The following is a 10546-nucleotide window of genomic DNA, read 5'->3' on the forward strand; positions in this document are numbered from 1 at the left end:
TGCTCATCATTTTCACTTTTCAGTCAGTGTACAAAACAGTACAGGACAAAACTGTTTTGTTTTGTCCTGTACTGTTTTGTACTGTTTTGTTTTACTAAACACACTGACACACACTATCACCTGACAGCCTGTGGCTGCATCTCGGTGTGTGCGTGAGACGGCGGCGGCGGCTCTCGGGGGTCCCGGGGCCTCCGGGGGCCCGGTGGCTCCCCGGGGAGGGGAGAGCTGCTCCGGCTGTCCAGGCTGGGGGAGCTGCTGCTGGGGGAGACGTTGCTGCTGTTACAGCTGCTGGAGGAGTAAGTGGAGGCTCTGGAGACCACAAAACCTGGGGAGCGCCAACCCTGCAGGACAGGACAGGACAGTGGGGTCAGGGTTATTCATGCAGTCACTGATGATGATGATATTATGATAAATACCAAATGCAAGTGAGATGTGTGTGTGTGTGTGTTTTTTTCCTCCTCCAGAAACTCACCAGATCTTCATTAACGACCGTCAGCAGCAACTCCTCTTTCCCTCTCAGCCAGGGCTGGAAGTATTTAAAGCCCTGCAACACAAACAAGCTCATACAAGTAGTTTGACCAAAGTTAACCGCGTTCATTAATCGCTGGTGAGCCTTCACTGACCTGCAAGGATCCGAGTAAAGCCAGGTCACTTAGAAAGTGCTGCAGTCTCCTCCTCTGCTCCCTCTCTCGTTTCTGTTTGCACACAGTCACCGAGGATGTATAGGGCGAGAAACACATTAGATACACATAAGCCCTGAAGCCCAATGCTCCCATCAGCCCCTTCCTTCCCAGTCTAGTATCCTAACAACGCCTCCTCCCAGCATCCAGCATCTATAAAGACTCGCGATAGGCCTATTGCATGATGCACAACAGCGACAATGCAGACATTGGGTTTACCAAAACGCGTTCGCTTATAATATAATATCTATCCTAAAAAATAAATACCCGGAGCTGATAAAATAGCACATTATGAAGGGAACCGCACTCACGCTGCCGCTGCTCATCTTGTACCAAACTGCAGGCGTCGTCTCCTCCGCAGGCGAGTTAGCATGGCGTGTTATATTGTCACAGTAACACCGGCCATGCTGTTTAACACGACTTATATCCAGATACCTTCTCATATATGTACAGTCTTTGTTTGATGCACAGACACACAGACGGGTGTTGCCTTTTCGACGCTCACTGTCGCAGCGTGAAGTTGGTTTGGTGATGGAGATGTGAGGCCCCTAGTGGCCATGTTGGAGGACTACAGGTTAAAAACAAATACACATGTCGGTGTTTATTCCACCCTATTCTCCTGTAGTGTCTTCCAAAATATATGTAATTGTACAGTAGATATCTATTTTCTTTAAATTGTGTTTTTCTCACTCCGAGCCAGAGATCTCCATTTGAGTCGCACTTAAGTTGTATTCCTATCTATATTCTGAATGTTTTCCATTTTGTTCATATATCATTCATAGCCTGATTTATATCATTTTGTAAGGATGTTGACAGTGTTTTCAGTTTTATGAAGTGATACAAAGGTATATCCGAAATCCCTTCAGTAAAGACCTTTGCCTCAAATGTCAAAACATTAAGTTTTTTCTCTCCAAATGTTCAGATTTCCGTTTCTAAAATGTATGCAAATTAGCACCGATTTTATTAAGACAATGCATCATTTGCATATCCAAACAATCACATTTCATAAAACTTGTTTTACAAAATGAATGGTCTTAATGTAAGTAATCAACTGGGGAAGTCTCATGGTGATATTTATTACTCAAACATTTTGACCTATTTGCCTGTTGTGTTAATAGTTTTTGTATAGTTGAGTTCAATACATGAGATCAATACATGAGATATTAGTCATATTTGTAATACTATTTAATATTTTATTATTATTTTTTATTATTTCTTCAGTAGAAAATGTGCCTGTTAATGCCCACAGTTAATTAAGTGTACTATTTATACAGTGCTAAATTTCTCATCTATAATTTAATGCAACTCTCCAATATCAGACACACTTTACAGTGTTGTTGGTGAAGTCAGACATTTGAACAAACATGGCAAAAATAATCACTTTATTCAGTGAGAGTCAACAGGTGACAACGTGCACACCTAATCAACGCATCAGTGCTCTTCAACAAATGTGCAAAATAAGTATTAATTAACAATGTAGCAAAAGATCAAATCTTTAAAAAAAATCTTCATATTCTGTTTAATGATTGTCTGTCTTCACAGAAGACGGTTCAGCCCAAACGTTCCTGGAGGCAAAGTGAACGAAGAAGGTCCTGATCTCTTTGGGTGAGATGGTCACAGTGAAAGCCTCATCTCTGCCTCTGGAGCAGCTGTTGTTGCCTGAGATGAAGAAAAACACAAAACAACAAGGCATGTAAAGGGATGAGGACATTTCAGGTATTTTATAAAATGTACACATTAAAGTCTTCCTCACTTGTTTTTAAGTTCTCTGCAGTCTTCCAGTTCCACCTCTGCAGTCGGGTGATATCCCAGGTTCCTGTAAGAGAACGCTCCTCCAGCTCTTTTACTTCCCCTATGCCCTGCAGAACATCCTGTTCACACAGAAAATAAAACATTTTAATCTTTAAATGGTGAAAATACCAGGCTATTCCTATGACATGCATACATGGAAAGTAGTTTGGTTGCACCTTCAAGTTTATGGTGACTGGCTTTGAAAGCTCAGGGTCTTCTCCCTCCTCAAAGAGATGCATGATTCTCAACAGGACCCGATTGAAGTCTGGCTCCGAGTGCAGATCCTTACCTAGATGTACAACAAAATAAATAAACTTTTCAGAATGTAATCCCCAGGGCAAACAGATGTTTATCAATTTGCCTGAGACGAATCAGAGAGGACTTTAACGCCTCACAATATAACCCCCAGTATTTGCCTGAGTTTATGTGGCTGAGGTGAACATCATGATCAGAGCTGTAGTTCCATCCAGGGATACTGAGGCTGAGCAGGTGGAGGTTGGGCGGCAGGACCACCGGACCCACAGGAGAACTTCCTCTGGGTTCCTTCTCCTGCCAGGATCTCTCTAAGTGTGCATGACGGCAATAAAAACATCCCAAAATCAAAATCGATTTTTGATGTCATGCAGCCCAAAAATGATAAGCACTCACGAGGTTGGTCGATGGGCATGATGACAGGTCTGTGCTGCAGCGCTATCGCCTCCTTCTGGTAGAGCTTGGAGGTGACGCTGATGGAGCCCAGCATCATCCACAGGGTGGGCCTCACGACCGAGCTGTCGTTGAGGGTCAGGTTGTAGCCAAGGTTCCACGGCACGTTGTTCCAAAGACGGCGATGGAGCATGACCTGAAAGGGGGTGTAAACAGATGTTTACGGATGTTTCTGTGTGAATAGACGCCAAACGAGACATATTTGTTGCATGCTTTTTGGTACCTCTAGTTGTCCGTTGGCTTGGCTGGAAACACCGTGAGCTCTGTCGCTGACGAGCACCAGTCTGCTGAGGTCATCCTCAATATAGGCTGCCCGAACCATGGGGAAGTAGTTCTGCAAGATGCACATTATATATAGATTATTCTATAATAAAGCCTGTATTTGTCTTCTAGAAGTCCAGGTACTTACTCTTGCTAAAGTGTTATTAGTGAACTGCCTGTATCTCCTCTCCATCATCTGATAGCCATTGTCATCCGTGTACAAGGTTCTGTTGTTTCTCAAGGAGGAGCTGGTTCTGAGGGCGACCTCAGTGTTGAGATGGAGGGGGCCCAGCGAATAGGTCTGCTCCAGCCTATGACATGGCGGCCTGCTCCCAAAGCATTCTGGGACTCGGGTTGTGATGGAGTAGGTGTAGTCTTTATCACTTTCCCTTCTGGAAGATGCAATATATCAAATCATAAGAAAGAGTGTCCCCATCAGGGTTCATTTTACTGCACGACGACCGGTTCCTTGTACCCACCTGTAGAAGCGCTGCCTGATCTCAGTCACAATCTTCCCGGGGATGATCTCCATCTCCACGGTCTCATAAGCCCGCACAGCTGAGCCGTTAGCACTGAAGACGTAGTTATCGGAGATGGGCCCTGCTTTCGTATCTCCATTTGCGTGGTACTCCCAGAAGTCCTGCGTCACCAATACTCTCCTTTGCTCTTGACTGCCAAGGACGAGGTGGAGGTAAAAGTTCAGAGAGTTACATTGTCATATGAGAAAACCATTTTTTAAGTGGGATGTACAATTGCCAGAAGCAATTGGAGGTCCAACAAAAAATGTCATTCTCAAAATATCTCTTATGCTGATAATCCATATGTATTCTATTTACTGTCTGAGAGACATTTGAGAAGCTCGCAACAGTGATTTTTGCTTGAATATTACTTAAATTACTTACTTAGTTTCTGTAAATGATTAACTACTCCCTATGTATAGTGAAAATTGACTTCAGTATATCTGCATGTGGTGCAACATAATCTGCAGACTCTTACAGGTAAGTGATGCTGTGCAGTAGATTTGTATCCTGGTCAAACATCAGCTTGTAACATTCATTTATAACAGGCAGGAGTCTCCTCCCTGTTTTCATCGAGTCCCAGATGCTGCGTCTCTCGAACAAAACCCCTTTGGCTTCATAAGTCCAGCCACACTTCCTCCCAGAGCATTTCTTCTCAGAGGACTTAATCAGGTATTTCCTGTGCTGAAGGCCTCCAAGTTCCACCATAATGAAAAGATCATAGGACACATTGGACTGTGCGGCCTTCTGGATCTGGAACATACAGAGGTGGAAGTTATTGCTGTATACGTTCATCTCATCTTTTCTCTCTCTAATGTGACTGCTACGCTATGATTTACAATTAATCCTTATCCTGTAACTGCCGCATGCAACCACAGTTCAGCAAAAGTTACATCGTAAACCAACCTGTGCAGCCACTGGTTGTCCATCATCATCAAAGATGGCTGCAGTGGGAAATGACACAGTGATATTGACGATGGTGGTGATGTTCCACGCCAATGGGTTGTAAATGATGATGTGTTGCTCCAAAGGCTGATGAACACCTGGGATGAGTAAATGAAGGAATTTATTTATTTAAATGACGGCCAAAATGTGTTGACTCCTCTTCATGCTAGTGTTCACATTCATTTCAAAGCACAGGTTATAGCACGCTAATGTAAGATGCATTGCACATGCAAAATGATTACACCTTTTCGGTGGTAGCGGCTGCCGAGGATGCTGGGTAATCCAAGGTTGTGGGGCAGCAGGATGAGTGCGGCCAGAAGCTCATCCACTCCCATCGTGGCCTGTAGGAGATGCTGCAGGTACATGTCGGCCACCTTGGGAGACTCGGTGCCAGTGATGCCATCATGGTGCTGGACCTAAAACACAAACACAACACACACACACACATATTTTCTGTTAAAATCAAACAATATTTCAATGAGGAATCCCAACCCACTTAACTTTTGTCATTTGTATCATGTATTCGACCACGAACGGACACAATTTGCTTTATTTTCTGTTAAACGAGTCAGATATTTTTGACTAATTACCTCAGAGACAGCCCAGCGAAGCGCCCTCAGTTTATCCAGGGCCCAGTCTTTAGTAACAGGTCCGTCAGGGAAGTGGACTCGGTACCGGGTGAAAAGAGTCTCTGCTGCGTGCAGCTGGGAGCTGGCCTGGCGCGCCACTCCTTTCAGAACATTTCTGGAGGCGTAAAAGCCCGTCCACGCCTGGTGCGGTTCTAAGAAATAAATACGATTTTATTTGTTCTTTCATGTGAAGCGGGCGGCGCTTAATATGATATTTTAGGGTTTAAATTCTTACCAGTTGAATATGGTAGAAAATCTTCATTCCCACGAGGCTCCCAGACAAGATTTGATTGGTGGATGGCTTGGAAGTATTCACTAAGAGTGGCATACTGGACTGTCACCCCAAACTCTTTGCTGTTCTGGTTGATGTACTTCATCAGAGGATCCATGTTGTGGAACTGGACAGATGCGTTGTAGAACTGTTTGTCACAGCCCTGAAACCCGAGGATAGTGTGAGATATTTTAGTTACATGGTCATCTACTAGTTAGAATAAAAAAGTCCAATATTTTTCAAAAAGGGCCCATAGTCACCCATGGCCAGAGCACATGGTTCGTCCTGAACCAAGCAGCCCTCTGCTTGATGTTCTCCACCATCGTCTTGGCATAGGCTTGTACCGTCTCCTTGTTGACAGGCAGGCTCATGTTGGGGTAAACTCCGTTTTTAGGAGGATCGGGAAACAAGGCAACTCCATTCCAGTAGAAACCAGAGCTGAGACGTAAGAGCATGTTTCTTTTTATCTCTATTATTACTATTCAATAATACTCATTTTCTAAATATGGATATAGAATTACGTTAAAACTAAACAGAGTACGTCAAGAGTTGAAGACACTTTTGTCTGACTAATAAAGAGTCAAAACATGGACTACCTGTTGGAGAATGGCAGGTGAGATGGGGTGCAATAGCTAAACTGGTCCATAGTGTGAGTGAAGATCTGCTGCTTCTCTTTTAAAGAGGGAGAACCTCTCCAAATGAATTGAAGTTTCTGTACAAAAAAAAAAACAGATAAACAACAGGCTGTGACTATTTAGTACCATTTTAAGGTTAGTTTGACAAGGTTAGTTTTTAGTTTCACAACGCCAATTTACTTTTCTGGCGATAGAACAGCTTTTAAACGGAATGTGTTCTTAGGTTGTAAATGTGCTGTGGGGAAGCGTGTACAGTTTGTGAATTTGTAATAGTATTGCCTTAACTGATGGCAGTAGTATCAACTCAAACCTTGTTTTTCTGCATGGTGTCTTTCAGGTCATAGTCAATGCGGGAGATGAGGTGGGCGTTGAACCCAGCCAGGGCAAAGAGGACCGGCGTGGTCGCAGAGGCTCCAAATGGATCCACGTGCCAGGAAAACTGAGGACGCACCCCGAACGTCTCGTAGAGGAAACCGTGTCCCTCTGAGACAGCACAGAAAAAAAAGGCTACTACATATCTTCTTCTCTCAAACAGACATTTACAGGCGCAGGAAACGTGGTGCACTACCGGTCATTTGTAGTATCTCGTCGTCTAGATCAGTTACAGCCTCGTCGTGCATCACTTGGCCCCCGATGATGAACTCAAGTCGACCCTCTTTAACAAGCTGTCGTACCTATAAAGCCAAGCAAGCCATAACATGTTGAGTACTGTATATGTAAAGGGTTGCTCCAACATTGTTTTACATGGGAAGAAGGACTCAACCTTTAAAAACAGCAACTAAAACAAGGATATCTCAACCTCTGACGCACTCGTTTCACATTTCTTGCAAGTCTCCAAACTTTATGAATTAATTACAAGTGCAATATGGGATAATTTAGTATGTTTAGTAGGTGATTTATCAAGACTATCTTGCATTATTTCATGTCAGTGCAGAATGTTGACACATCCTGTGTCCTTACTTGTTTTTTATGCGAGTCTGTGGCCACAGTATCCCACCACAGTCGAAAGAACTCCTGCTCCACAGCGATGAACCTGCGGTCTGCAGCCTTCGACAGCTCCTCAGTCACACTGGTGTACACATTGGCTGCATAGGCGTGCATACTCTCCTGTGGAAAAATACACACATATATATATATTATGTGACGTGAAAAATACACACATTCATCCGCAGTATGTGGATATTAGTGGTTTGGTTAACGGAAATAGCTAGACAGCAGGCTGTACACTATATGGTTGTCAAGTGTAACACCTAGTGAAGAATTTAGTGAAAGAAACTTACCTGTATAGTGTACACCCAGCCAACATCCATGTGGCTGTGAGGAATTACAAATGTTTGAATTGGCTCGTTTTCTCCTGCTGTGTAACAGCAACAAAGAAAAAACACAACAACGGCTAAATTTCCCATCTTTTTAGCCCGTGAAAGTAGAGAAAACAACTTCCAGAGTCTCAAATCTTCACCCAGACTTCCTTATTATTGTTGTACTGCAGCACGTGACTCCCTTTTCTACGGAAGCCCAGAAGAATCAATCCAGCTTGACGCCGCTTTTTGTCAACGCTTGGTTTTGGTGACCTTCAAACCGGAAATAAAATTAGTAAACACTGCGTACACTTGGAGGTGAAAGTGTATCACCCGATACACCAGTAAAATGTCCAAAAATCAGAGAATAGCGTTGATATTTGGAGGCTTTGTAACGGCTATTGCTGCGGCGTTTTACCCCATATTCTTCTACCCGCTCACGCACAATGAAGAGTACAGTAAGTGGCTTGCCTACACGTCCAGTTACACGACCAGTTACACAACCAGACAGTTTAGTAATGTCACGTGAATGCTGTTTCCTATATACATTTTAGTAGTGTGCAGCTAAGCTGAATTATGCTTTATTTAGCGAATAATAAAAGAAGCTAGTAGCTTTATCCAGCGAGGAGACTGCCTGTTTTAAGAGACGTTAGGTTAGCTAGGTTAACGTTAGGTTAGATTGTTAGCTAGCTGTAACCTGTTTTTGTCTTTTCTCATTCATTTATCATACTGATGAATGAACTGGGGGGTTTAAGTTCGCAAAACATACATAGAAAGCTCTCCAGAAGAGATAAAGTTGAAAAACTGTTTAGCTGAATGTGTGCAGAAGTTAAAAAGGAGTTGTGTAACTGGACAGACACCCAGAGGTTTCCTCTACACTTTCCCCAAAAACCATAAACAAGTAAACCAACTAGGACAAAGAGAGAGAGCGAGAGTGGTGCCAGGAAAATTCATTTGGCTAAATAGTTGTGGTTTCTCTGTCTGTTTTTGTGAATCCCCTCAAGCTACTGGACAGTCTTTTTTTAGTCTGAGCCAGTTCTGGCCAGCTGTGATGGAAAGCTGTAGTCAGGACACATGCAGAGGATTGAGGATGAACGTATTGCTGACAAAAGAGAACAATAAAGATGCTTAGTGAAAATGTTATTCATAACTTCATGACCTCCAACATCTTCTGACATTACTTCATACCGTTCTCTCTTTGCTAGGAGACGTCCAAAAGATGAACCGGACAGGAGTCAACCAGACAGATATCCAACCCGTAGGTAAGGAGGGCACATTGTGGATGAATGTGTTCAGTCGACACAACCAGTATAATATATACCTGATTATGGATGGTTATGGAGACTGAGATCTCATGCATGCATCTATCAGACACAGATTGACTGGCTTTAGATGAAGTTCTGTTTCCTTTTAGGGCTGCAACTAATGAGCATTTTCAAAATTGATCCATCCACGGATTAGAATCGTTCAATAAAATGTTAGAGAGTAGTGAAACATGTCCAAGCTGATGTCCTTAAATGTTTTGTTTTGTCAGTTCAAAGCCCAAAGATATTCAGTTTAATATGATACAAATAACCAAGAAAAGCAGGACATTTCCATATTTAAGAGGCTGAAGAATTTGCATGAAAAATGATTTCAAGTATTTTGCAATTATTTTTCTGTCGAGCAACTAATTTATTTAATTTATTTTTTTATTAGGCGACAAATCATTTCAGCTATTTCCTTTTTATTTTTGTCTAGTGCAGTACTTGCCAACTTATCTTGTTTGTCTTACTATTTGTGGGGTTTACAGTGTTTGGATAAGTTTGGTATTCAGCTAGTAATTTTTTATTTGATTCCACATTCTGTTGAAACAAACCTACTAGGAGGAGTTACCACCCTTTCATGTGTATTCAAGTGGTGTGACGTTGCAGATACATGCATGCTGCCACTGTTCATTTTGTTATGTTTTATTCTTTTATCTAAAGGTGTGAAGATATGGTCTGATCCATTCAAGCCTTCAGGCAAATGACAACCAGTGACGGCTCACCCTTCAATAATTCCTCTGACACTGATGCTGATGAAGACTTTGAACGGAGAGCGCCCATCTGATGAGTGCTTGGAGTGTGTGTGAGTGAATGCTTTCCAGAATGTGCTTTAGGTTGTAAGTGTTTCCTTAAATCCTGTGAATAAAGTTTAAAGCTCTTATAAAGAAAGCACCTTTGTGTTTATGGGTAATGTATTGTGATGGCAGACAGAAAAGAAAAAAAAAATCGATACAAATTGCAGTGGACGTGAGTCAAGAAGCACAAGTTTCACTTGCTGCTTGTCCTCTTTTGTCCACAAGGGGGAGCTCCGTGCCTATCTGTCACACACAAAAAGCACTGAGCTGTGTAATGTTTTGTTTGTGCATCTTGGATATTTTGGAAAAACTTCTCTATTTCCAAAAAGCCTTGCTCTGGTATGCAGCCTGTGGAAATTATAATAAAATACAGTGGTTTGCTTACCCATCCTATTCACCAGAATCTCTTCTGACATTTGATTTTGATATAGTTCATATAAAAACGGTTCAGCAGATGAGGGACAATGTCCAGTAATATGCAGTATCATTTTCCGAAGTGGAAATAGTAGAGACAGTCATTCCAGGACACATCACTCTGTATTATCATTTCTCAGACACAGGGTTTAACTGTTGCTCCGCTGTTTAAATGCCATGTGACTCCAGCTGCGTTTCGCCCATTGGCTGAAAGGAGCGGACAGAGCGCCGTGGTCGTCTTGTTTTAAAGTCCTACTCGACGTGATCCAGACTCCCTTTACGAGTCCATGGGTGCTGC

The 10546-nt window shown here is 42.7% G+C and overlaps 2 protein-coding genes and 1 long non-coding RNA gene across 3 annotated transcripts; 1 reads left to right on the forward strand and 2 right to left on the reverse strand.

The window, feature by feature from the left end:
- Window positions 1-227: 227 nt before the first annotated feature.
- On the reverse strand, window positions 228-692 carry LOC306734590. Its single transcript, XR_013770967.1, has 3 exons — window positions 624-692; window positions 473-544; window positions 228-341 (listed from the first exon to the last, which is right to left on the reverse strand). It is a non-coding gene; the product is annotated as an uncharacterized lncRNA (long non-coding RNA).
- A 1355-nt stretch (window positions 693-2047) lies between these two features.
- Window positions 2048-7841, reverse strand: man2b2 (mannosidase, alpha, class 2B, member 2; the record flags this gene model as incomplete). The annotated part of the gene is made up of 19 exons (XM_079215349.1): window positions 2048-2339; window positions 2434-2551; window positions 2648-2760; window positions 2888-3034; window positions 3120-3312; window positions 3400-3510; window positions 3586-3829; window positions 3917-4108; window positions 4434-4708; window positions 4862-4998; window positions 5145-5316; window positions 5491-5681; window positions 5765-5963; window positions 6061-6238; window positions 6397-6512; window positions 6746-6918; window positions 7004-7109; window positions 7396-7542; window positions 7716-7841. 19 exons carry the CDS (start codon window positions 7839-7841, stop codon window positions 2200-2202), a joined length of 3078 nt encoding a protein of 1025 aa, XP_079071475.1. The 3' UTR covers window positions 2048-2199.
- A 218-nt stretch (window positions 7842-8059) lies between these two features.
- Window positions 8060-10166, forward strand: smim20 (small integral membrane protein 20). Its single transcript, XM_079214665.1, has 3 exons — window positions 8060-8191; window positions 8939-8995; window positions 9701-10166. The coding sequence occupies exons 1-3, from the start codon at window positions 8083-8085 to the stop codon at window positions 9742-9744; spliced, it is 210 nt and encodes a 69-aa protein (XP_079070791.1). The 5' UTR covers window positions 8060-8082; the 3' UTR covers window positions 9745-10166.
- Window positions 10167-10546: the final 380 nt, after the last annotated feature.

Source organism: Taurulus bubalis (assembly GCF_910589615.1).
Source record: "Taurulus bubalis genome assembly, chromosome: 3".
Lineage (NCBI taxonomy): Eukaryota > Metazoa > Chordata > Actinopteri > Perciformes > Cottidae > Taurulus > Taurulus bubalis.